General features: G+C 39.5%; 2 protein-coding genes across 2 annotated transcripts; both read left to right on the top strand.

Moving 5' to 3' along the window:
- The first annotated feature begins 30 nt into the window (after positions 1–30).
- slc39a9 (solute carrier family 39 member 9) lies at positions 31–8,257 on the top strand. The gene is made up of 7 exons (XM_014994855.2): positions 31–597; positions 781–889; positions 4,352–4,555; positions 4,675–4,743; positions 5,217–5,302; positions 5,865–5,999; positions 6,634–8,257. Exons 1-7 carry the CDS (start codon positions 502–504, stop codon positions 6,865–6,867), a joined length of 933 nt encoding a protein of 310 aa, XP_014850341.2. The 5' UTR covers positions 31–501; the 3' UTR covers positions 6,868–8,257.
- Positions 8,258–9,313: 1,056 nt separating this feature from the next.
- plekhd1 (pleckstrin homology and coiled-coil domain containing D1) lies at positions 9,314–21,904 on the top strand. The gene is made up of 13 exons (XM_014994857.2): positions 9,314–10,266; positions 12,562–12,655; positions 12,739–12,828; positions 14,205–14,281; positions 14,388–14,479; positions 14,548–14,600; positions 15,360–15,454; positions 15,553–15,646; positions 16,047–16,258; positions 17,428–17,560; positions 18,821–18,965; positions 19,922–20,065; positions 21,513–21,904. Exons 1-13 carry the CDS (start codon positions 10,112–10,114, stop codon positions 21,665–21,667), a joined length of 1,539 nt encoding a protein of 512 aa, XP_014850343.2. The 5' UTR covers positions 9,314–10,111; the 3' UTR covers positions 21,668–21,904.
- The last annotated feature ends 5,588 nt before the right edge of the window (positions 21,905–27,492 follow it).

Genomic DNA, 27,492 nt, shown 5'->3' with positions numbered 1-27,492 from the left:
TTTCTCCAACGAGTCTCGCAGGTACGTGGCAACCTTCGCCGTAGAGTTGTGACCCGGAAGTACTTGACAGGCACTAAAACAAGAGGTTGTTCTGTTAGCATTTTTTTGTTGTTTCCTGTTTAACATCTCGAGAAGTTTCAATATAATTTTTGACCAGACACCCAAACTGGAAAAGATACATCTTGTAGCACCACAATGGAGGACTGACGTGATAGCATTCTATTTTTTTTTGTTTGTCAAGCCCGTGAATCGGATATTAACTGAAGCTAGTTAGCATTAGCGTCGCTATTGAGGCCAAAAAGGCTGCAGTGTTCCTGATAGTTGTGTTTGTTTTGGAGTTTGACAGACCATTATTCGTAGACTCTTGTTAAATTATCAACCCGTCTTGAGCAGTGGCTACATCCAGGGCATGGTGGTGAACCGTGAAAGCTTCAGGTTCTGTGCTAAAAGTTTGACTTTGATGGTTTAGCAGTAGGCTAGCTGAAAAGGGAAAGTGCAGCCATGGACGATTTTAGCTCAATTAGCCTGCTGTCTCTTGCGATGTTGGTGGGATGTTACGTGGCCGGGACGATACCTCTTGCTGTCAACTTCTCGGAGGTAAGTTTCGAACAAATCTAGAACAAAACAACGACGACCTCTTTCAGCTTTAATGGAAAAGTTCAGCTCCAAAAGTGTTGATCCCCCCTCAGAAACTCGTATCATTATATCGATTGAATGAATAGTGTTTTTCTTGTGCTGAGGTTCTGTTCGTGACTGTGTGTGTTTTCTTTTTACCCCCAGGAGAAACTGAAGCTGATCACCGTGCTGGGAGCAGGGCTGCTTTGTGGAACAGCGCTAGCTGTTATCATTCCCGAGGGAGTCCACGCACTTTATGAAGAGATCCTTGAAGGTAGAGTATCTGGTTACCACCTGAAATACTAACTCAGAGGCTTCTGTGCTCCCTGTTTGTCTCCCATCAACACGTGTTCATGCAAGAACTGACTTTGTGTCAGCTTACAATCATGACTTCACTCTAATGAACTTGTATCTAGATCAATCAATCAAATTTTATTTGTATAGCACATTTAAGCAGCAAGGCATTTCAAAGTGCTTTACATCATAATAAACACAAAAACACAGAGTCATGCAACATAGAATCAACAATCAAAACATTACATTAAGTCAAGTGCCATCATTAAATTTGTAATTGATTATGTTTCAAATATAACTCTAAACAGGTGGGGTTTTAGTCGAGATTTAAAGGAAGTCAGAGTTTCAGTTGTTTTACAGTTTTCTGGAAGTTTGTTCCAAATTTGTGGCGCATAGAAGCTGAATGCTGCTTCTCCTCGTTTGGTTCTGATTCCTGGGATGCAGAGCAGAACCAGAACCTGAGAGGTCTGGAAGGTTGATACAACAACAGATCTTTAATGTATTGTGGTGCTAAACCATTCTGAGCTACAGGGAGCCAGTGTAGGGACTTTAAAACTGGTGTTATGTGCTCTATCTTCCTGGTTTTAGTCAGAACGCGAGCAGCAGCGTTCTGGATCAGCTGCAGCTGTTTGATTGATTTGTTAGTCAGACCTGTGAAGACGCTTTTGCAGTAATTAATGTGGCTAAAGATAAACGCATGGATGGGTTTCTCTAGATTGTGCTGAGACATTAGTCCTCTAATCCTGGAGATGTTCTTCAGGTGATAGAAGGCCGACTTTGTGACTGTCTTAATGTGGCTCTGAAGGTTCAGGTCAGAGTCCATCACTACTCCCAGGTTTCGGGCTGATCGCTGGTTTTAGTTGTAATAAAACCTAGTGATCAGATAAGATAAGAACTTAGAGAGTTACATTATGGTCATTGTTGACCGTTAAGATTGTAGAGAGTCTAAAAGTCTCCAACATAATAAATTAGTTGGGTTTTTAATGCAAGTAAAAATGCTTTGGGGAAGTTTTCAGACTCCTTTAGCTTTCGCTTATTATTGTGACTTGTTAAAACCACAAACTTGTGTGAACTTTATGCGATACATTAGATTCTACCATGTGAGTCGTGTGCCTCAGCTGTCCCTTTTTTTATTGCATATTTATTTTTGTTTCCAAGCTCATTTTTATGTTAAAAATTGGCCATATCAATGAACAATTACATATAAATACACAAGGTTATAGCAAAGTGGTTAATTTCTCTGTTCCTGTTGGCAGATTGATGTTACCTGTTAATCTGTTTTAACATCAGTTTAGTTATTGTTCTGTTCTCCATCCCCCAAAATCTGTTGATGTTTGAAATAAAAACATAAAACCATAAAAAAATAAAATAAACTAACCAACTATTTGGTTGTTTAAAAAGCTCATCTGAGAATTGAGCCATTTTTTTCTGATCACAGAAAGTTCTCAGAAAAAAAAAAAACATCTCTTCCCCAAAAGTTCAAGAGAAACACATTTAAATTTCTGTTTATACTGGAAAGATGGGCACTTCCCATCTGCAGTCAGTCTTTTTTTTTGTGTTTTTTTTTTTGTTAACATATTAAGATTATATACTTGGAGAAATGACCCTGACGCATACTTTAGCAGGCACGATAAGAACTATTTACGTCTTTTAAAATGTTGAGGTAAAGCTGTCGATGCTTCCCCGGCTGTGATCTGTGAAACCAGATGAAAAACGCAGTCGAGACGTTTGTCCTCACACCGTTACTCTGTCTCTGCTGTAGAACTTCATCTCGGCACCATTTATGTCAGAACCAAAAAGGGCTTTTTGCTTTAAGAACCACAACAAAAGTATGTTCTGTGTGGTTTAATTAGCAGGTCACATTATTTGTTCTTTGACGTTTTGTGTTTGATTTTAATTTAAAGGAACGAAACAAGCAGTTTGGAGTTTTCTCTAGAAACATTTGCTGCTTTGAGAGTGAAAAAACTACATTTTTTCTAGTAAAGCGCCTCAATCCGAAGCTGTAAAAACGAGAAAGTTATTTGAAATTAATGCAGAGCTTTTTGATGGACTGGCTACATCAAAAACAACCTTTAGTGTCCAAACATGTCAGATTTTGGACATCTTTATCAATTTGAGTCTCAGTTTATAGTTTTTTTTTAATTTCATTAGACTTTGATTTGCAACGTGTTCATCCTCCTCGAATGATTTCCACGCTTTATAATGATGGCACATAATTCAATGTATGTTAATGGGCAAAGCAGCACAAAGTGGAAGGAAAATAACACATAAAAATATATCTAGAAAAAGTGCGGTGAATTTGTTACCCGGCTTTCCTTTTACTCGGAAACACAATCCTGTTTGTCCACATGCCTTCAGAAATCACCTACTGAGTAAAATGCATCTTCTCCAACTTATTCTCAGTCTTTGAACAAATAACATTATAGAAACAAGAAGCATATCAGGGATAAAGTCGGGAAGTTTTAAAATGAAGTCAGGCTTATGAGAAAGCTCTAAAAAAAAAAAAGTAATTGTTGAAGTTCCCACTTCCCTTGTAGAGAGACAGCAGATATTTGCAGGTCAGTCCTGCAACACTCCTGTTTTTATGTGGCCCTCTAGACTCCAAGTTATGTCAATCAGTTCCTCCAGTTTTTTGATTCCGCAATGGTAGAAATTCATGCAAAATCAACAGATTCTCGCATTTAATTTTTTATTTAATTTTATTTTTGTGTGCTGATGCATGATTTTCCGCAAAAATGGTCTGAAATGTCGGGTTTAAGAGACTGCTCACTCCCACCTGCAGGTGGCAGTGTTTGTTGCCTTTACTTGATAAGTTAACATAGTACATAATTGCAAATATTGCAATTTTTCTTGCAGATATTTATAAATTGGTACTACAAAATCTGTGATTTTAATTGGCAAATAAAAAAAAGAAGAAACAAACTAAAAAATTATGCGATTATTTTTGATAATAATTACATGAACGGACAGATCAGTGTGAGAATATCTTTAATATTTAATTTTAAGAAGTACTTATTGAAAGCAGAAACAACTGTTTCTTAATATTTTAATAGTTTGTCAATCTTGATATGGGGCAAAATGAGTTTCTGACCACTGCATTAAACAATAAGGAACCGATTGGGGCAGTTCAGCTTCCAGAGGGTTTGCAACCCGATGGACACAGCAAACGCTACGATGGAACAGGTTCATTAAAGCTTATTAATGTCTTAGGATGGCCCAGTCAAAGTCAAGAGTCACATCTCTCCGTCTTATCTCACTTTTGCAAAGATGTGGCATAATCCCCCTAAGACTCCAAAAGGCACGTTAAAGTATCAACTCTACATTCCGCACTTTTCAGATTATAATCTGCTGCTTATAATCCAAAGTGCTTCTTGTGCAGTTTTGACCCCATCACTTGCGTACATTTGACGTTTACCGGTCCGTCCGCGTTTCCTTCCCGTAGGCGCTCACCACAGCCACAGTCGGGTCGGGGCGGCCGAAGTGTCGGAGGCCAAAGTGGAAGCGGTGGCGGCTCTGGACACCACGGGGAAACACGAACACGGCCACGAGCAGCTGCACGCCTGCATCGGCATCTCCCTGGTGCTGGGCTTCGTCTTCATGCTGCTGGTGGACCAGATAGGCAGCTCTCACGTTCACAACTCTGAAGGTCAGCAAGATGAGACGTCAGTCAGTCAAAGCAGCTAACGTTTGATGAAAATGTACAGAGGTGATTGTTTGTGCCAGTTTGTCTTCTAAAACCAGATATATTTTTGTTGTCCATCTCAGATCCAGAGTCGGGAAGAGTCAACAGCTCGAAAATCACCACTACTCTGGGACTTGTAGTCCATGCTGCAGGTAAGTCGACGATTCATCTTCTGTCAAAGACGCAGATGTTCAAAGGTGATTATTTCCACTTCGGTACCACTTTACAATAAGACTCCCCTTATAGATGACTAATAAACAGTTTATCTGTATCTTATCCAGTCATAAACTCTTTATAAATCATTATCAATTGTTTATTATGCATTAATTAAACATGTAATAAAAACTTATAAATGCTTGTTGTGCTTACAGGTTGTTTAGTAGAAAAACACTGGTGGATTCTGTCTTCTTCTCACCCTTAATTAATGCATAATAAACAGTTATTACTGATTTATAAAGTGTTTAATGATGAATTAACATATCCATGAACTACTTATGAACTTCCCATAGGCTAATAAAGGGAAGCTTTACTGTTTACTCTTTACTTTTCCCAGTAATCTTGTTTTAGTTTTGATGATTTGAATCGACTAAATGGACTCGGATGCTGTGTTGACCCTTGTTTCCAGCTGACGGCGTGGCGTTAGGAGCGGCTGCCTCAACGTCTCAGACCAGCGTCCAGCTCATTGTTTTTGTAGCCATTATGCTACATAAGGTAAAAAAAACAAACAAATAAAGAAAAACACTTTTTAAAATCTGTATTGTGTATTTATTTGCTATACATAACCCTGTCGCAATAATCTGTAAACCAGTTAATCACATGATAAATTAAAATGAGCTGTTTTGTTTACATAATCCATTTTATTTCTGGTTTCTGTTGTGTGTGACTTTTATTTTCATTTTATATATTTATTTTTTGTTGTTTTGTTTACTTTGGATGTTTAAAACATCTTCCAGTGCTAAGTGTTAAATTAAAGTTTATTGATCTTTGAGAGAGCAAAGTTGCATGGTCATTATCAATATGTTGGTTGAAAATGCTCTCAAAACAACAATATTATCGTTTATCGCAATAATTATGGGGGCAGTTTATCGTCCAGCAGGATTTGCTAACGTGACAGGCTTCGTTATAGCGCTACGTTTCTACCTTCTTTCTCTTTCTTTTTTTTGTTTCGTCAGTATGCGGACGTTTTTGTGCTCAGAAATGACTGCAGAAGAAATCTGCTCTGAGATCGGTTTACTATGCAGTGACCTGCGTTGCTCTGCCCTCTGACCTTTAGGCTCCAGCGGCTTTCGGCTTGGTCTCGTTCCTGATGCACGCCGGTCTCGAGAGGAACCGCATCCGCAAACACCTCCTGGTGTTCGCCTTGGCAGCCCCCGTTCTCGCCATGATCACGTTTTTAGGCCTCAGTCAGGTGAGCCACGTTTGCAGCCGGGTTTCCATTTGGGTCGAGTCCTGACTTGCAGTGGAAATAGAAATGTTTTCTTTCTGTTGACACCTGGGCTGCCATTTCAGAAAATCCTCAGAAACTCAGAAAACTATTTATCTGCCATTATTGGTGGCCATGCTAACTAGCCTTAGCATTTGCAACAGGCTATGTTAAAGTGAAGCATCTGTAATGTAGGAGAGAGAAAGAGGGAGAGCAGTGAGTACATGAGTGATTGTCAGGTCAAAGACCCTCCCCCTGGCTCTGATTGGCTGTTTCTAGTTAGCACTGGGAGAAGGAAGAGGAGCTTTTTTATTTTTATTTATCTGTCTCACTATGCTGTCACAACATGATTGTTTTAAAAAATATATTAAAAAGCATATTTAAAAAAAAAAAGTTATATACCGCATCTTTAAATATTTGTATGATGTTCTTTATCCAGTTATATTAACAGTAAACATTGCATTTTAATCTCTTTAAAGCTAAAAAATAATTCAGTTAAACAGCAAAAAAAAAAAAAAAAAATGGCTGCCCACATTCACATGCTGTAGAAAGTTTAAATGGGATTCTTCAGCTTCCTGTTTCACACCATTCTCTCGTTTCTTTTTTTCCCCCTTCACAGAGCAGCAAAGAAGCCTTGTCGGACATCAACGCCACCGGGGTGGCCATGCTCTTCTCCGCCGGCACCTTCCTCTACGTGGCCACCGTTCACGTTCTCCCCGAGGTCGGCGGCGGCGGCCACAGCCACTCCGCCGCCGGGGGCAACGGCGGGAAGGGACTGAGCAAAGTGGAGGTGGGCTCTCTGGTTCTAGGCTGCCTCATCCCTCTGGTGCTGTCAGTTGGCCACCACCATTAGACCGACGGAGCGGGGGGGGGCCCGGGGGCCCGGACTCTGGACGCGTGTACAGAGGGGAGGACGCTGGAATCGAGATGTCAGACTTTGCGAGTTTTAAATGTCTTGCTGCTGAACCAGACAGATGTCGCTGCAGGGACGCCACGACTCGATCGACGGCCGGGACGAGGGGAATCAGAGCTGAGACAACCAAGGGACACGGCGATGTTTTATCTGTCGCCACAATACGTATTCTTTCACTCTACCCGAAATCTTAAGTTGAGACAACGTAGATTTTTTTTTAATTTTCCCCTGTTTAGCTCAATGTGTTTAGATCCAAACAGATTAACGTTATCATGCTCGTTTAACTTTCCTGCTTCGGTTTTATCGTCTTTTATTTTTTTTAAACCGGGTGGCTGTCATACAGTGAGATTTGGTGTTGGTTGAGCTTGTGATTTATTTTAATTTTGTTTTGTTTTTTTTGGTTGTGAAAATCAATTTTTTATATATATTCCTGTACAGAATGTAAATTTCTCTAACTGATTTTTTTTTTTTTCCAAGTGCCATAATAAAGAAACCAGTAGCAAAAGATGGCAACAACAGTGTCGTCGCCGTGACAACCTTGCGATTGGGGAAAACCCAGATGGACCAGCTTGCAAACCTCTGGGTTTCAGGTGTCACTTTATCTATCAAGTGTTGCTCTTAAACCTTTCGGAAAGCTAAATTGCTCCTCGACGCCTGCGTCCGCTCCCTTTCCGGTGCATGGATTCCCGTAAAAATCACACGCAAAGGCCGATCTTTAAAGACGGCCGCCATTTTTGTTACGTCAATTTTTCTTTGTTTATGGTTTCACTTTCTATCTCTGTCGGTTTCTTCTCCCTGTAAAACTTACTGTAAATGAAAGCATTCTGTACATATTTGTCTTAAGTGATTGTCGAGTTCAGATGGAGGGCATCTCGAATGACAAACATGTCTTACAGAAAAGGAAAAAAAAACATATTTAGGGACCATCAGCTCAGGAGAATAGAGTATAATGTCTGTGAAGAACTTTTAACGTGTCGGACGATTCTCACTAGTAAGAAAGGGCAATAAACCTGAAACGGACGGTGAGGATTTGGGGTTAAATTGCTTCGTTTTGCTGCGGTGAAGCCTGTAAACGGTGTGTACAGTGTAACACTTGTAATGTGATTCCTGAATGCGGATCCGTGACCTTCGCCTCCGACTCCAGTCCCAATAAAACTGAAAGTCCATTAAAATCTGAGCGGGTTGCTCATCTGTCTGTATGGTGTTGATGTGCCACTGTACCCGCTCACAGCAGCGTGTCTGTAAGCTTGTATGCTCCACACGGCGACCTTACTCCACACACTCAATGGAGTATAAAGAAAATGTGTATAAATACTTTTTCCTATATGAATTTTCTTGTCTTATTTTTTCCTTTTCTTGTACTTGTATGAATTTTGTGCCTCCAGACTACAGTTAAAGACTACATCTTTCAAAAATTTACCTTAAAGGGGCAGCATTGTGTTTTCCAGCCACATAAATTAATTTTATAGCATGATCAAGTAAGTCTGTTGCCTTCAGTTGCTAAAATTGCTGAATACATCAAATAAGACTTAAAAGAATTCGGCTTAGTAATTTAACGCCTTGAAACTGGTCCTCTTTAAGGAACTCCTGCTCTTTCTGAAACTCCACCTTCAGGAATTTTATCACAGCATCACTCCTCTATGAACCCTTTAACAACGTGTTAATAGGTGTTTGCTAATTGCTGCTGGCTAGTCTGAAGGAGCAGAGTAGGGGAGTTCTCAAAGCTACTTCCACTCAGGCATTTTGCCCAGCTCAACTGATTGCCAGGGGAGATTAACAGATTTCTTAAACATGCAGGAAAGAATTAAGGAAATGCTAAAGGTATGTGTTTGATGAGGGAATAACACTACATGATGTAAAATGCAAAAAGTTGATTTTGCATAATACTGCCAAGACATTTGTCTCTGAAATTCAGTGACTTTTGAAGGACAAGCTGTTTACGACTACGTATTAGAGCCTTTGTAGATAGAATAAAAAATTTTTTAATTTACCGCAAAAAGTTTGAAAATTTTCTGGAAATAAACAAAACTGGGAATTTCTGAGTCTAAAAAGCTGAAAATTTGAGATTATTCTCAAAAATTAGAAGAAAAAAAAAACATTGGGAAATTTCTGAGTTTCAAAAATGTTTAACTTTTGAAACTGAAAATTTCCAAAAGTCTAACCTTTTTTACTTTTCAAAATAAAATTAAAAAAAAAAAAATTCTAGCAAATTTTGAGATTTCAAGCTTAATCTCAAAGTTTCTGAGTGTTATTATTATTATTACTATTATTTTATTTTGTACTCCTCTGTTTCTACCTACAATGGCCCTGACCCGCAGTTTATACTGGATCCAATTTTGGCGGAGGTCAAATTACAGGACTTCGAAGTCAGACCTGGAAATGTTGACATTGCTTCATAAAATCGCGGGAAACGACATTAAATTGAATTTTAACATGACAAAAAAATGTCAACATGTCAGTTATATAACTTTGAGACTGTTCCTCTATGTCCGGTTCGTCCAGGCCGTTTCATCTGGAAGCTCTCCGCGCGGCTAATGCGTCTCACCGGCCTGGACGCTAAAGCCGAGCCGTGAGTATCTGTATAATCCGCCGCCCTTCCACTCAGACACATGTGCTGGGAATTAATCTGACACTGATGACACTGAAGCTGCATGTCAGACTCTCCGGTCCCTTTTACTAGAAAGTCCTGCCACACAAACAGATGTCCTCCTCACCATTCGCTGCTTCTGAAACATACGGAGGGAGCAAATTATAAATGAGAGGGAGAGACAGAGAGAGAGCCAGTAGGTCGTACCTGCCGGTAGCTGTAAACTGAGAGTGCTGTAATCTGAATAACAGCTTTTACTGGCCGGACTCTATCGACCGGCTTCAGATTTAGCAACTCATTCCTAAAGCTTCCCTCCCTCCCTGATGTGCTCACGATGCGGTGCGGGTCTGTCTGCCTCCAGCTGATGAGCGTATTGGCAGCTGCATCATTCCAGCCTGCTGAGTTATTGGGATTTGCCTCCTGCTTCCTCCTCCGCCTGCAGGATCTCTGCGTGTTTTGTTTCTGATCGAATGTTGTTGGACTAATTGTTATTGACAGACTGTGCAACACTTTTTTTTATATATCTATATCTATATCTACATTTATTTTTTTATTTTTGGCCCCACCTCCCAGAGTGAGGGGAATTCTGTTGAGGGGATGTTCTCATCTTCATCCAGAAACTCTTTGCTGTCACCCTGGACGTCCATGGAGCAGTCAGACTCCGAAGCGCTGGACATCAGCACCAAGGTGCAGCTGCACGGCGTGCTGTGGAAGAGACCCTTCGGACGGCCGTCGGCCAAGTGGTCCCGCAGGTGAGTGGAGGAGAGGGGTATGTGCACTGTAAAAACAAAAAACCGTAAATCTCACGGTATACGGTAACTCTAACAGTCGTGGCTCCCAGAATTCCACCGTAAAATTACCGGTAAAACATTTTATTGTTTCACGGTTAGACGGTATTGGCATTTTTCTTTCTTTTTCTTTTTTTACATTTTAAAAATGATGCTGCAAAAGCAAACATTTTAGCTTAAAGGTGGGGAAAAAAGACAAATGTTTTCCTGTAAAATGAACATAAAAACAATGTAAAAATGTACAAATTACAATTTTCACAGATTCATTTATCAACAGCAACTTCACATCAAATCAACAGTTTATGTTTACTTTATGGGTTTCCTCACACAACATTACTGTTTATCATAGATTTTTTTTTACAGTGCGTGATCTCTCTCTCTTTTTTTCTTTACTTGCTTTTCTGGGTTATTTCAGGTAGTTGGCTAAATCCTGCATTTGTACTGCATATATTAATTCCACTCAAAAGCATCTGAGTGGATCTAAAAAATGGTTCACTTAAAGAAAATCCCTTACTTAATTTGAATCTAAAGTAAAAATCCTTATTTTACTCCAGAAACACGTGACTGCAAAAACATAATATTTTATTTTTGGTCTAGTTCTCAGTGCAAATATATTTGGAATAAGACAAAATTGACTTCAAAGTAAATTTTCAGCATGAGGTAGGTGTTTTGATGAAAAAGTACTAGTTATTACTGAAATAGTCTGTCCATGGAACAAGGTATTTCAACTTATTATTGTTCCATGGACTGATTATTTCACTTCCAGCTAGTACTTTTTCATCAATGCTAAGGTATTAAGGAATTATTGACTTAAAACAAGCTCCTATATTGTGCTGAAAAATGACTTGCTTTGTGTATTTTGTGTTTTGTGTATTCAAGACATCTGTGTGTGTGTGTGTGTGTGTGTGTGTGTGTGTGTGTGTGTGTGTGTGTGTGTGTGTGTTCAAAAATGATTGTTTTAATCTCAAGAGATTGAGGTAATAAAAACCCCAAAATATTTTAATTTTTCAGCCATAACATTATAGCCACCACACCACCAGTCTTGTTACTCTGTAGTATTTTGCTAAATGATATCTGAAAACAGTTATTAAGTTGTGCTATTTTGACTTCTTATATTGTCACAATTTAACAATGAAGATAGTGGGTAAAAATAAAAAACAACCTTAATGAAAGAATTATAATGGGCCAAAAAAAAAAGAATCAAAATAAGAGAAATGTCGAATCTTTTTTCAGAGCAGCTGGACACAGCTGGACAATCAAAATCAACCAGTAGCTCGTGAAATGTAGCTAATGGGATCTTTGTAAACATCTCAAGGCGTTCTGTCCGGTCCATCATCCAAAACCCAAGAGTGTTGTGCACATGAAAACATACAAAGACCCAGCTGTTCACTGACATTAACAAGCTGGGCAAGAATGGCATTAAGTAGAGAAGCGGCCATGATTCCCATGGTAACTGGAGAAGCTGCGGGGATACACAACTCAAGTTGAAGAAGGCTTTTATTGAAAGGAATCCATAAGACGTCCCATTTAGACATTTTTGGGTCAACAAGTGTAAACATGCAGCCAGATCTGTAACGGAACGGCTTAAATCCCAGCATAGTCATGTATTAGAATGGCCTAGTCAAAGTCCAAAGCAAAATCATCTCGCCAAGTCCAGGAGTTTCAATTAAAGGGTCTAACTGGACTTGCACGGGAGATGATTTACTTTTGCGGTAGAAATGTCGTTCACGGAGGTTATGGTGTTGGTGCGGTACATACTCGCTAGCTTCAAGAAATTACCGTTAATCTGATATTTTTCTAAAGTGCATGCTTTTTACTGCTTTGTTCATATTCTAAGGCGTTCAGATTCTCATTCCTAAACTATTGTTCTGCTTCCACCGTGCTTCATGATGTTTGTCTGTTCACTTGCAATGACGTTTCCTTTCACATGAGATGACGAGCTCAAAGAGTTTGATTTAGCAGTGCTTGCTAATGCTCAGAAAACATTCATGGGGTTGAAATTTAAAGGAAAATTCCTTTAAATTCAATTTAAAAGAATAAAGGAGTAAATTCCGTCCATTTTTCCTTTGTCTAACGTTGCTTGAAAGCAAAGTTTTATGCTTTTTGCGGTTCCGGTCCACTAACATAAGTTGGCATAGAAAGTTAAGCTAGCTGAGCTGCCTGCCAGGGCAGCTGATGTCGACTACAAGAGCGTTGGCAGATGTTGGTTCTTCTCAGGGTTCACTCACTGCTGCTTTCATTGTCTCCTCGGTACAAAAGATTCTTCATCATCAAAGACAGCTTCTTGCTCTACTATGCAGAGAGCGAGAAGAGGAGCTTCGAGAGCAACAGGTACTTCAATATCCATCCCAAGGTGAGCAAAACGCCTGGTGAAGGTCACCGCCAACTTTCTGAGCACGTCCTCCTAAAAAACGCTTGGTTTGTTTTCTGTGCCAGGGAGTCATTCCTCTGGGAGGATGCGTGGTGTCGTCCAACGAGGACATGGGGATGCCTTTTGCCATTGTGGTCAACCTTGAAGATTTTACAGTAGGACTGAGTTTTCTATGAAATAGATAAATGCTCCTGTGAGTTGCAGGAGCTCCATTTGATCAGTTTCTATTACAACTGGAATTGTGACAGTTCCAGTTGTACCAGTTTGGTTTCCTGGTATTTTCACCAGGGTTGAGGTCAGAGCCAACCCAGAGCCTGCGTTGACTTATTGCCAAGCAACTGTTAATCTGTGTTTTTGATTGTCATCTTGGTAGATGAGCCAGTTGCTTCCGCTTTTTCAAACCATCTGGCCCAAAGCTGTCACCATAAAAGTCTAGAAAATTGATTAGGACGATTAGTGAAATCACGAACTTGAAATGACTGGAATACAAATGTCAGAACGTTTGTGGAGTAATTTCAGTTTTTCATCAACATGGGCTGACCAGGTGCTTCTTCCAAAATCAACAGCTTTAAGGAAACATGTATATTGACAAGCCAAATGTCCTCAGGAGAAAAGTTTTACAGTCAGATGACAGAAAGATTCATTTACTTGTCATTTTACCTCATTTTTGACATTGAGACTATACTATATCTCATTTGGCCTAATTTTTGTCATTGTGTGAATTTACCTCATTTTCGACAAAATTCCGACATCATTGGCGACACATGTACTGTATCTGATTCAGCCCCATTTTCCACGTAATGTTTCCTTTTACCTCATTTATGTCATCATACTATTTGTCATTTGACCACATTATGGACTTCATACTATATAATATGTGTCATTTTACCTGATTTGTGACATAATATGCTACGTGTCCTTTGGTCTCATCCCATATTTTGTGTAATTTGGCATAGTTTCAGTGTTTTATCATATTTCTGACTTCATATTATGTCTCATTTTGCCTCATTTTTGACATTATACGATTGGTCATTTGGCCTATTTTTTGATAACATATCAGGTGATTTGACCTCATTTTCGACATCATTCATTGTTCTGATAAAACACCATTTTCTTCCTAACAAATAAAATGAATTATAAAGTTCCTCTAAACAAAATTGTTCTTCAACAAAGCAGCTAGTTTAAGACCAAATACACCAGACTGAAGACTTTTGACATGCGGTTTACGGTGGAAAGAAAAAGGAGAAAGATGTTAAATTATGCAAATGGAAATTATTGAGCTTGTTTTAACTCATCATGCATTTAATTGATTTATGGTTCATTGCGACAGGCCTGTTCTCGCCTCGTGATTTTAACTTTTAAGAGTTGAAGCAAACAACTAAATCTCCACCTGATTTCAGAATAAAAAATTTAAAAATCTCTTCGATCCCGGACTTCAGTATTTTACTACCCCATCAGAAATCCAATGTTTTAAATCTTGATGCCATTACCGACAAAAAGCTGATGCTGCGTGCATTACGTCCTCCCCCAGGGGACCATCGTCCTGGCTGCTGAGTCTGAGGAGGAGCAGGTCCAGTGGATAGAGATGCTCCAGGAATCAGGGAAAGTGTGAGTATCTAAAGGCCCTCTGCAGGAATCGAAGTAATCGATAAAATAATGTCAGGGGTTTTGAATCTTTTCCTCCTCCTTGCATTTTCTTTCCGTTGATGGACAGCACATGGAAGAACTCGCAACTAGGGGAGGCGATGATCGAGAGCCTGGAGGCTCAGGGGCTGCAGCTGGCCAAGGAGAAACAAGAATACCTGGGTAAATATGAGCAGTGAATGAGTAGAGAAAAGGATTTATTTTTTTAAAATGTGTTTGTTTTCTTAAAGATAAACTTATGGAAGAGACAGAGGAGTTAAGTCACCAAAGAGCACAGAAGGAGGTGAGGTCCTGGTTTCAGTGTTTTTTTTTTTTGTTTGTTCAAAAAACCATCCAGTGCAAAGCACTCATGTCGAGGGACATTAAATGCTGCAGTATGTAACTTTGATAAAAAAATAAAAATAAAAAAAACATAAAAAACCAGGAAGACAGTTAGAACTGTTCATGTTGTGACAGTGTAATATGGGATAGATAATCTGTGAATCTGAGATCCTCCGCCTTCTGCCTGCCATCTGAAGAAATGCACTGCTCTTGGTCAAAACTGACCAATCAGAGGCAGGAGGAGGGTCTTAGTGCTGTCAGTCATCCCCGTGAATGTGCTGTGAAATGTGTTAATGGCGAAGAAACAGCTCACTGCTCCAGGAAAACCACTTATCTGCTGACTGTTTGACATACTAGCCAAAGCTAGCTAACATTGCTAGCATTAGCTGTCTAACATTGCTTGCTAAGCATTAGCATTCACGACAGGCATTGCTGATGGGAGAAGCTGTATTGAAGCAGAGATCAAGGAGGGAAGGAAAAACCGAAACATATGTGGGAGAGCAGCGTGCACACGTCCATGATTGACAGCGCTAAGATCCGCCTCTGATTGGTTGCTTCTAGTTAGCGCTGGGAGAACTGAGAAGGCAGAGGAGCTCAATTATTTTCTCCCACAGTTATCTGTCTCATACCGTAGTGACAGTTTAAACAAACATGTCAAGAATTTTTTTTAAAATTTTATATAAACGTTACACGCCGCAGCTCTAAGTGTGCATTTCTGCAGGAGCTGGAGCGTCTCAACCAGGTCCTGGAGGAGGAGAAGAGAAAGTTCGAGGAGGTGGTTCTGGAGCTGAAGGCGGAGCAGGAGCAGATCAAACTGTAACTAACTAACGCTTCATTTCGCTTCAGGATTTCCCAGAGACGGACGAGCGCATTTGTCTGAGCGTGTTGCGTAAAAGTGCTTCTTGCCGTTGCAGAGACCTCGATGACACAACTCAGTCCCTGAAAAGTGTTGACCGGGAAAAAGAAGAGCTGAGTTGCTTAACAGATACGCTTCAAAAGTCCATAGAGGTATTCTTGTTGTTTTCGAAGATTTTCGGCGCGATGCAATAAATTCTTCACCTCATCCTTAATGCGCCTGAGCGCTTGAGAGCTAACAGTTTACACACAGTCAGTTACTTCCTCCTACCAAGCCTTTCCAAATGCTTTCATCGTGTTCAAATGAACTTTTAACCCCATACATGATGTCCTGAAACCTGAGTGCTTTAGAACCTGTTAGAAGGAAGCAACTTTGTGCATATTTGCATATCAAGCTTACAAAGTTGGACATAGTGATCGATCGCGATTAACCACGGCGCCAGAGTGCGATTAATCTGATTACATTTTTAAGTCGATTAACAGCATCGGTGAAAACCAACGCAACAACCAGAAGCCCAGCATAAACTATAGAGATGTCGCTGTTTGTTTTCAGGAGCTCTCCCAGGAGAAACGGCGGAGACTTCTGACGCTGGGGGTGAAAGGTCAGGAAAAGAAGAAGGAGGCGGACCGACAGAGTTCGGGGTCGGCGTGCGAGGATCCCGTGGACGGAGAGGCGGTCCGAGACCCGGAGGTGCTGCAGGACCTGCGGCACATCGAGGAGCAGATGAAGATCCTGCTGAAGGAGAAGGAGCAGGCCGACGAGAAGTGAGCTTCCTGGTGTCCTCCCAGTCCCCCCCCCAGCATGTTCTTCCGTCGTAGCAGCGCCGGTCCGAGCTAATGGTACAGTGGAAATGTGTATCGATCCGAAGCCAAGCAGCTCATTGACGAGGCGCAGTAAGTGGGGATATTACAAGTTGCTGCCATCGACTGTGAAGCACTAATGCTCGGCTCCGACATGCGATCCATAGCGCCGCGTTTCCATGAGCGGGTCAGTCGGGCCGGCCGCTCTGCGACTCCCATCGCATTCATGTCTTGCTGCGTAAACGCGCAGGGCTTTTCCTCGCGTGTCCATAAGATCGTATTGATCTCCGCTCGCACGCCACGCATACGAGTCAAACGCTTTTTAACCCCTTCAGAAGTAAAACAAGAAATAAAGTCATTCAAGTGGTGTGAGTTTATATTTTAAAAACTCTAAAAAAAATTAAAACCCATAAAAAATAAAACAAATCGATTTGTGAAAAAAGAAATAAGTTATAAAACGACTGCAGATACTTTTTCTTTCTTTGCATGGTAACACTCCTGATCTCTATCAGAATGGACATTCAATTAGAAAAAAAGAGTACAATTTAATGGTAGAAAGCATTTTCAAAAGCCTCGTCCAAACTATGACTAACCTGACTTTGGACAATTGTGTTCACGAGAGACGCTGACTGACACACACCTTCTGTCTGAGCGGCCACACAAAAAATTAAAAAAATCAGCAGTTATAACACTATAACACTTGCCAAGCTTCATCACCCATCTTTGTTGAAGCCAAGTAGAGTGTGATGCTAACCAACCAATAGGCAGAAGTTGAAGTGTTAAGACTCCGCCCTCCTCATTTGCATAAACAGACAGAAATGCATACAGAAGAGAGTTCCTTAGGCAATGGCACAAAAACAAATGCAAAAAATATATACATTTCTTGACATAAAAAAATGCATGTATAACAAAAAGGAAAAACAATATATACATTTCTGCTTTTATTTTTTAATTATGTCAGTTTTGGTCCTCCATACCACCCAGAAGCTTTACTCAAGTAAGAGTAATAATACTCATAATAATAATACTACTCAAGCAGAAATAAAAAGTACTTTTTGCTCGCGACGTGTAATCTAATTTATTAAATATGAGCTGAGTTCAGTGTTTCTTGCTTCCTGGCCCTCTCTGTGCAGGCTGAATGAGAACGAGCAGCGCTCCAAGCTGCTACAGCAGGAGAAGGAGTACTACTCCACCCAGGCCCAGACGCTGCAGCAGTCGCTCTCTCAGCTCACGGCGGACAAGCAGCAGACCGAGGCCGAGCTCAAGGTGACAGAGCATGCACGGCAGGAGCCGAATTAGATTTGTATCCCCTTTCCTTTATAAGAATCCCCCCGCCCCCACTAACAGCGTTTCAATACAGATTTGGTGGAATCTGGGAGAGGGGGCGGGGCTTAATGAGCTTAGCTTAACATCAATCAGTGATTATTGTTTATAGAACAAACTGAGCTCAAACACAAAGATTAATCTTGTGGCATCAGATTGTATCTATGGCAACACAACAAACAAAATTTTATAAAATAAACATCCTTTCAGTCTTAAAGGGGCAGTATTATGTGTTATCCAGTCACATAGTATAATTTTATAACATCAAATATATCAAATATGTTTTAAAAGAAATTTAAAATTGGGCCTCTGTCTCTTTAAGAAGCTCCTGCTCTTTCAGAAACTCCGCCTTCAGGAAGTCAACACAACAGGGCCCCTCTATTAACCTTTTAACATTTTGCTGAGAAGTAGCATTGCGCACAGTTCCACCAGGTGTTTGCTAATTGCTGCTGGCTAGTCTGAAGGAGCTGAGTGTTGGAGTTGTTGGGTAAGGCTGTGAGGTGGCAGCTAAGAGGAGGAGCTTCGTCTTCAAAGGCGGGGCTTGGTCCAACCAAGCACGTTGTTCAGCTGAATGGTTGCCAAGGGAGGTTAAAGGATTTCTAAACACGAATGAACAAAATTAAAGCAACACTTCAGGTTTGTTTTTAGTGAGGGAAAAACATTATAACACAATGTAGAGCTAAAAAAAGGTTGATTTTACATAATACTGCCCCTTTAAATAAGAAGAAAAAAAATCTCTGCTAAAACAGTCAAATCAAGTTCTCAATAAAACAAATATAAACATTTTTATCTACAAAACAGATGAAACGCTGAGTTCATTTAAATCAATGCTAAAAACCCACCTGCTTTGATTCTATACATTTTATATTCCTGATAAACTATAGTTTTGATTAATAATTAATTACTTATCTACTTTTATTTAAGAATAATATATTTTTTTCTATTTTAGACATGGTAGTTAATTTATAATATAGTTGTTTTTTTTTGACAAAAAAAAATCACTTGGCAAAAAAAATTACTTAGGCCATTATTAGGAAAGTGACAATATTTATCGATATAATATAGTATAATGTTTTTTTTCTTCTTTTTTTTTTATCAAATAATTATTTGAATTTATTATTGAAAGAAGAAGAAAAACAAACAACATTTAAACGGGCATTTACGGTTGACATGTCCGTACTGATGGTGGCTTTGTGAGGCCAGGCGGAGATCCAGTCGCGCATGGAGCTGGAGCAGCGGCTGAAGCAGGCGGAGGAGGCCCTGCAGGACCTGGAGAAGGGCCTGAACTCGCTGGAGCGGACCAAGGAGAGAGATGAGAAGATGAAGGGGGACGTGACGCAGCTGAGAAGTGAGAGTGTTAGCAATTAGCGCTTGTTTAGATAGCGTTAGCTAATCTCATTTTGTGCTAACGAGCTGCATTAGCAGCACAGCTGTGCGAAGGTCGCTGAAGGAGAACTCTGGTCTGGTCACTCCAGGACGGCCGTATTAAATGTTTACAGGCATTTAGGACGCTGCGGCTGCAGTCTGCTCTTCTGGTGACTGACGTAGCTTCAGCTAAATGTTAGCTGTGTTAGCTACATTTCATCTAGCAGTCTGTACAGGTATTTTAAAGGCTCCCTACCTGTATGACTGTGAACTTTGATGGTGTGTTTTTTTAGCATAATCCTCCACTTTTTAATGTCCTTGTGTGAGAATAGGTGGTATGTACTGCCACCTATTGTCCAATCAGTGTAAATTCATGAAGACTCAACAGCTGAAAGGTGACGGGACATTTTCACTCGTCTTTGTATATTACGAAACCCTTAGAAATAAAAATAAAATAAATCTAATTTGGCAGCATACAAAAAAACCCCCAAACTGATTTGATTTGACTGATAAAATAATATTCGCCCTTGTAGGGAAATTTTATTTAAACATTTGAGTCGTTAAAATGGACATCACACATCTCTGGTTTTATTAAATACATTGTCATAGTTTTAGACCTCATGCCTATTTCTCTGAGACCTCATGACGTTTTTCCCTTTGAGGACTAACACACCCTGAAACGCCTGAAACCATTAAGAAAAATTTCTTATGTTATTTTTTACACAAAACGTCTCATTTTTATCCACTTACTGTGAAGTTTGACATTTCATAACAAAATCGATGCAGCTGATATTAACAGTAGAACAAGTACAAAGGAGGCACATTTAGCCATCTTTGTCAGTAAAACTCGAACACACCACGATTGTCTGCTGTCATCTCTCACTGCAACGATTTTTGTGTGTTTGACGATTGTGTGTGTGTGTGTGTTTGTTCTCCCAGAGTTCTTTGAGGAGTGCATCTGTGCAGCGGAGATCGAGGCGAAGCTGCCGGCCATCATGAAGAACGCCGTTTACCTGCACAAAGCCGCCGCACGCAGGATCAAGAGCTGCCGCATCCAGAGGAGAGCCTCCAGACGCCACTGGTGTGAGTGTGAGCTTCACACACACTCCACTCACGTTCTAGCGGTCGGTCTCACAAACACACATCTGACAGCGGTGGCTATAAATGGCTTTCCTGCTAACATTGGAAAAGAGAAACCAAACTCTGCACAGTATTAACAACCTGATAAACTGATTATTTATCACAGAATGATACTAAAAGTACAAGTAATGTTGTTTTTGTCATTAAGTTGGAAACTATGTGCTTAAAAAAAAAAAAAAAAAAAAAAAAAAAATATATATATATATATATATATATATATATATATATATATATATATATATTTCCATCTCAACATCCCACATAAGGAAACATATCCATCATCTTTTCTGCAATTGTTTTCTGTTTACTTTAAAACCTAACAAAAGCTAGAAAATTGGGATTATTTAGAAATACATTTTTTGTTTATAAAAAATTTAGTTACCTTTCTTTTGTAAAAAAAAAACCCAAACATTTGTGGCTGTAAACAAGTTTTATTTAGCTGGACTGAGAGAAAACATGACTCTTAAAATTATTTAGATCATCGCATATCCTTGTGTTAGAATGGTCCAGTCAAAGTCCAGACCTAGATCCACCAGACCAGCCGCAGCAGGACTTGGAAAACCGATGTTCTGGACTCTGAGCTGGCAAAGAACGGGCAAAAGTTTCAGTCTGTAGATGTACAAAGCTAGCAGAGGCTAGCATCGACTCAAAACGAACGGATGCCAAACTTTTCAGATTTTCCTCTGTAAAAACATTTTTTATGTTTATTTTTTTGGAAAGCATGCATCATTTCCCTACAGTAACGCTGAGGTTTGTGGCTGAAACGTGAGAAACGCAGAAGAATCCCTGGAACCGACTTTAAGGTGTTTCATACTCGGCGGTCAGCAGAGTGAGGGTGATTAACGTCGGCTCTGTTTTACAACAAACTGTTTGCGGGAGTTTGTTTTTCTTTTCTTCCCCCCAATTGTTAGATGATATTCTCAACATATAATTTTTAGATTTTGCAAACGACATCTATCTTTACCGTTTCTTGCTGCCGTCGCAGTCGGAGCGGGATGGCAGAAGAATACCTTCACGTATCGCCGCGTTTGAACTGTGACTGTTTGGGTTTTTAAACAACGGCGAACGTGCATTCCATCTTAATCTTCAGAAAATCTCCTCACAAATATTGACGCCTCCCGGTCAGTCTCCCGTTCTGCTCTCAGGGGCTTTCCAAACAAACAGCGTGAATGATTAGCAATATTTCTACAAATATTGTAGAACAGAAAACATCTGTGGTGAAAGTTTAGCTTTCGGCTACAGCGCTGATGATATACTTGCTAGTTTTACTACAAACCTTAAAAATCAATCAGAATATTTTTTGTCTTATTTGTAAAATGTGAGAATAGAACTGCTAAATAAATTTAAAAAAAAAGTCATTTTTTCTGATGAATGGCTTTGATTGTTCCAGTGAAACACTCCAAGTCGTTTGCTGTGGCCGGTTCGGACGACGGCATGGAGGAACTGCGGGCGACGGCTCGGCGGCTCACCTCTGACAGCAGCTTCAGGGAGAGCGTCTACAAGATCGTCGTTCGCAAGGAAGCTGCAAACTCCACGATAGACTGAGCGGATAAAAGAAGAATAAAACAACAACAAAAAAAAAAAATCAGAAATGGTCCTTTAGCTTTAATTCCATCAGCACAGAAAGTTGGAAAAGACCCTGATCCCAAACCTTAACGTACACACACACACATGCACACACACACACACACGCACACACACACCTGTTCACTGACGGTTCCAAGTCACTGCAATAATAAAAGGAATCGGACAAGATGAATTAAATAAATTTAAGTCACATAACCTCCTTGGTTTTTTTGTTTGCCTGTGTTTTTTTTTTTTTTTGCTTTCTTTGTTGCACTCAAATGTTTCTGTTTACTGAAAAATGTCTTAACACCAGGCAAAGTCAACCTGGAAAAACATAAAGAAAACTAGTTCTCATGTTATAACTTCATTTATTTAGGGAAAAAACCCAATCCTAACCAAAATGAAGTAATTCCACCATCCTAATAAACCTAATAACTGAGTATTTCCATCACTGTGGACGAATTTTGACCCACTCTTTTCTGTAGAACTGTTCTTTTTTAGCCACATGCTAACCTTTTCTATAGTAAACACTACAGCAAATAAAACTTGATAACATTTGTCTGCTTTGATAATATTTGATCAGTAAAATCAAGGCAGTTTTTATTTATGTAGTGCCAAATTACTTCTGTTATAAATATTATTTAATTTTAGAAGTAATGAGCGAATACGGAGAACGCTGCGATATTTAAACCGTTTAATCTGCTGCGTCTGGCAAGTTGAGGACATTCGTAATCTTTATGTGGCCAGAGATGAAAGCGAGGTAAAAGCCCCAGTTCTAGGTGTCGTTGAGCAACTTTGTGCCAGACAGGCTGCAGGTCATGAAGTTTTTGATCGTACGGGTCCAGCTGTGGTCAGGTGTTGGTGTGGATAGACAAACTGAACCGGAAGGAAAAAAAGTGGCTGAAAGCATTGAATTTATGGCTTAACAAGGTGGAAATATTTATATTTCTCTTCAGCCCAGGTTAGTTTAGATAGCTTATGAAGCAAAATCAGCATCGATGCAAACATTTCAGTTGTTATAACAATGCTACAAATATCAAATGTGACTTAAAAGAAATTTGACTTTGTAATTTAACGCCTTAAAATTGGGCTTCTGTCTCTTTAAGAAGCTCCTGCTCTCTCTGAAACTCCGCCTTCAGGAAGTCAACACTGCTTTGCTCCTCAATTAACCCTTTAACAACGTGTCAACAGGTGTTTGCTAAACTCTGGCTAGTCTGTAGGAACCAAGTGGTGAAGTTCTCTACGCCAGGTCCACCCAGGCGTTTTGCACAACTGAATGGTTGCCATGGGAGATTAGAGGATTTCTCAAACATGAATGAAAGAATTAAGGCAACACTCCGGGTATGTTTTTGATGAGGGAATAACATCATAAAATGATGAAAAGTTAAAAAAATAAGTAGATTTTACAAAACTCTGCCTCTTTAAGAACAAGCCTCATAAGTATTGACTTCCCTAAAAGTCTCTTTGACATGAATGCAGCTAAAATATTTCAGAATTTACACTTTCTTCTTTTGGAAAGCGTGACTGGTCAGTTGTCCCTGTACTTTGTGTTCCGTTGGTTTAAACACGACGTGACTCAGCTGCCTGCTGTTGAAGCCACTGGCCACTTCCTAGAAAATGACCCATAATTGTCCTGCCGGTAAACACGGTGAGCTCCAAAGTTTACTGTCAGAGAAGAAGGACTGCTTGAGGTCAACCAAGTCTTCATAACAACCACTGGATGCCATCTATCCATCTGATAATCTGGTTACACCAGAAAAAGACTTTCCTCTCCTGCTCCATAACAAACCGTCCACCAGCAAACTGGAAACAGGTCGAAACTAGAGTCCCTCAGCCAGATATTTACCCAAAATCTAAGGCTAAATTCATCAGAGAAACGTCTGAACAGACACTAAATCAACATGCTTCACGGTGGTCCCCGAAAACTTGGAAACTGTGAATAAGTTGAAAAGAGTCATTTCCTAGCATGGGATGAGTTTTACTCTGAGCACATAAAACACAATCAAAGGTTCAATGTTGGGGTGAGATTGTGTGTCTGCACTGAAAGTTGAGTTTTTACACATATTTTAAGACTTTTGGACAACTAGCTCAAATCAACTGAGTGTTGTGTTTTAAAAGTTGCGAGCTTTCTAGACGAGGGTACGAAGTGAACTAAAAATACAAACATGATTGGCCTTGAGTTGATAGAATATTTAGTGGCTGCATTTTCTAAGACATCTCCACATTTGCTCGACAGTAGCTGTAGATTACTAGACTGTAACCTGTAGAGTTGGGAGGTTCAGAAATTAAGATTTTTGTCTTGAACTCGTTGAGGTTTAAGAAGTTCACCCCTATCAATTTACAATAATTCACTTATGTAGCCAAACAATATCCGCAGTGCACCACGACTGTCCGATAAGCTGGTCCTTTCAGAGAAAGAACGTTCCCTCTTTTGCTCTGTTTCAAAAACTGGAGTTGCTAACTTTCTAGACAACAAATTTACAGCAAAGTTTTACCCATGAACACGAAGCTATTGCTTTGAAGAGTTTCGGTTCAACAAGTCGCTTGCTTGTTCGGTTGGAACAGTTTTCCTCAAATTTAAGTTGCTTAAACAATTTGTTGCTCTCATAAAGGCTGATTTTGTGTGATATGGAAAGATGAAATCAGTTAAATTGTGTATCAAACCATCGCAAATAAACAATAAAAGTATATATTTTTTCCCCTCTCGTACCTGATGCTTTCAGTCGCATTAAGTACACGTTTCTCTTCAGCATCTCAACAGGGCTTGCGAAAAAGTACTTCAAACATTTTATTGCAAAATCACATGATATCATAGAGAAATGACATAGACAAGACAGATAACTCAATTCCACCTCAAAGATCTTTTTATTTGTCCGGTTTTGTTTGCATTTACGAGAACAGCCGTTTCACGGATGCATCCGTTGTCGTCCTTAACCGTTTCGTTATTGCTACATCTCAAACCTTTTCTGATACAACAGTAGTTTAAAGAGAGAGAAAAGAAAAAAAAACATTAAATAACCAGAAAACTTGGGGAAAAAAGCCAACATTTAAGATAAGAAGGTTAGAAGGACAAAAAAATGAACAGATTGATCAGCACGCCTTGGTATGAATAAAGCTGTTTTTGAACCGTGTACATTTGATTGGTTGATGCAGAAAGGCAGCCGCTTCTCTCAGCAGCCTGTTGACGACGATGATGATAATTGCGGATGGAAAAAGAAAATTGAGTATGATCAGTACATTTCACAGAGGAGAGGAGCTTGTTGTGCAGAAAGCTCAGGCCTGGTTCAGTCGTCTGCTCTCAATCATCTCTGGGACCTGCAGCGGATAAAAAAAGATGAGGGATGAAATCGGTCAGAGTCATTTCATTTTTAATATAGCACTACATAACACATGTTCAAAGATTATATATTTTAGAATAAAATAAGTACGTCAATGTGGAAAAACAATAAGATCAAAATACAAACACGCTTGGCCTTGATCAGGACTTTGAGTTGATAGAGTAGCCATCTGTTTCACTTTCTAATGAGAAATTTCTAAATTTGTCTGATAGTAGACATAAACTGTAGGTTTGGGAGGTTCAGAAATTAACATCTTTGAAGTTTAAGTTTCTTTAGTTCATTCATGTAGCCAAACAAGCACCACAATGCATCAAAAACACCCGGTTTACTGGGAAATAGAGCTGAGTGTCATCTGCATAGCAGCTGACCTTAGCAAAACTAACCAGTCTACGTCTTTCAACATGGGGCAGGCTTTTAGTATTGAGTGTGTTCAGATGTGTGTCATTTATTAATCTGGTTATTGCTGCATACACAGTCCACATATACGGATAAACATGTTGGTCACTGAAGATCTCAAATAATCAAAAATGTCTTTATTGGCCTCGTTGCTTGAGCGCACATAAGTATACCTCACATTTAGCCTGCTGACCATCTATGATTATAGAAACAACCAAAACCTCTCATTAATATTCACACGTCCAAGTCAGGAAAAGAATATTTGACAAGAGAAAAATTTGGCTAGATCTTTTAATTATTTTCTGGCGACTTGCTGGATGTTTTGATTAATCTCAAAGGCCAAAACAAAAAACGAAAACAAAAAAATTTAGCCAAAACAAATTTACTTCAGAAAATTATTTTCTTAGAAAAGAAAGAATTTTAGACTGGATGCAAAATGAAGGATTTGTCAACAGACGAGTTACAGTCCTGTGGTTTCTTTAAAGCCTGACTTGCTATTGCTAATTTCTTTTCTGAACAGATTTAAATTCTTTTGTTTGTTTTACATTTCTTTTTATCTGTCAAGCAAAAGAAAAAAGGAATAAATAAGCAGTTTGTTTCATAAAAGTCAATGAGAAATGAACAATCATACGATTATATCCACTTGTCCATGAAAGTATAAATCCTTAGCCTTTTTTTATGCTTTCATGTCCCAGAGGGAGTAGGAGTTTTCAGTTTTGTTGCCTTTAATGAACAATGGGGGACAAAATCAGATTTTTTTGGAACTGTTGGCTTCCTTATTGGCATGTCGCTGTAGGTTTGTATTGTTATTTTCACTTTTTCAGATGACCTTTGACCCACGTGTAATATAAATTAAGTTACACTGTAATTTACGTTACAGTGTAACTTTAATCAACATAATTGTAGAGGTACTGACTTCAATCAACAACATGAAGCTCGAGTTTCTAACATATCACCTCCTAAGCGCCATTTTGGAAAAATCTCAACTTTTTTCTTTCTAAAAGATAAAAACCCCCCCATTATTTTAGGAAGGTGTTGATATTTAATCAGATTCAGATCTCTGAGCAGATATCAGGACCACCGATAGTTTTTCCAGCTTATTCCAACTCCAGCCGTTATTCTGTACTTGTAAAATGCAGTTGCAGCAATTAAGAGAAACCTTGTATTTTTTTTTTTTGTTATACAAAAAGCATTCACAGAGGAAATCTGCTGCCTCATCCTTCCCCCCCACCCGTCCACCATGATTATCTTCTTGGAGCCCTGCTCAGTCAGCCATAATCCTGCTGGTGTAATGCTGTGTTTTCAATTCCCTCAGGCTTACATCTTGGCTGAAAGCAGGTATAAAACACGTGACTGTCTGAAACGCTCGACTCACTCTGCTTTCTGGTTGCTTCACAAAAAGTTTCCGCACCCAAGATCTTTTCCCACATTTTTACAACGACAAACTGCAATGGTTTTATTGGGATTTTAATGTGATGGAACAACAGAAAAACTGTGCAGGATTGTGGCATGGAAGCAAAATTCTACATGGTTAAGAAAAGGTGATGGTGACTGTCGAATGGAAAAACAAAACTTGAACTCGACAAAATAAAATAAAATGAAATAAAACAGGAGCATAGTTTACTGCAACATATTGTAAAATATTATCATAAGTGTAGATACTTTTGTAGTATATTTAGTGTTTGTTTTTTTATATGTAGAGTAAAGCTGATGTTGCACATAACCCCAAATGATGGTGGCTGCGTCATGCTGTGTGGATGCTCTTTTCTTATTTTTTTTTGGGACCGATGATGGAATACCTTCCAGCATGACCATAAAAACAAACCCAGAGGTGAAGTGAAACGGTCGAGATTTTAAGTCTTAACCATAGTTGGAATGGCCTACTCAAAGTTTTTACCTAAATCTAATTGACCTCAGGTTATTTTTGTAAAGACTGTTAAAGGCATACCCAAAGTTCTACAAATTGTGAATGTGGCAGCCGGCAGGGGGGCCTTTTCTCACTGCAACCCAAACTTTTCAGACCTTCTTTCAGCTTCACTGCTTTGGTTTCCTTTGTTTTGGTTTGTCACA

Source organism: Poecilia mexicana, unplaced genomic scaffold (assembly GCF_051168715.1).
Source record: "Poecilia mexicana isolate PSO_F unplaced genomic scaffold, ASM5116871v1 scaffold_22, whole genome shotgun sequence".
NCBI classification, from domain to species: Eukaryota; Metazoa; Chordata; class Actinopteri; order Cyprinodontiformes; family Poeciliidae; genus Poecilia; species Poecilia mexicana.
Note: the sequence above shows the minus strand (reverse complement) of the source record. Positions and strands in the feature narration are given on the sequence as shown.

Bases quoted from the DNA above. Each gene is read 5' to 3' on its own strand.
- plekhd1 (XM_014994857.2), top strand. From the start codon at position 10,112: ATGTTCTCATCTTCATCCAGAAACTCTTTGCTGTCACCCTGGACGTCC. The intron at 14,282-14,387 runs GTGAGTATCTAA...GTTGATGGACAG, and splicing joins CTCCAGGAATCAGGGAAAGT to CACATGGAAGAACTCGCAAC. The intron at 17,561-18,820 runs GTGACAGAGCAT...TTGTGAGGCCAG, and splicing joins AGACCGAGGCCGAGCTCAAG to GCGGAGATCCAGTCGCGCAT.
- slc39a9 (XM_014994855.2), top strand. From the start codon at position 502: ATGGACGATTTTAGCTCAATTAGCCTGCTGTCTCTTGCGATGTTGGTG. The intron at 598-780 runs GTAAGTTTCGAA...TTTTACCCCCAG, and splicing joins TTGCTGTCAACTTCTCGGAG to GAGAAACTGAAGCTGATCAC. The intron at 890-4,351 runs GTAGAGTATCTG...TCCTTCCCGTAG, and splicing joins TTATGAAGAGATCCTTGAAG to GCGCTCACCACAGCCACAGT.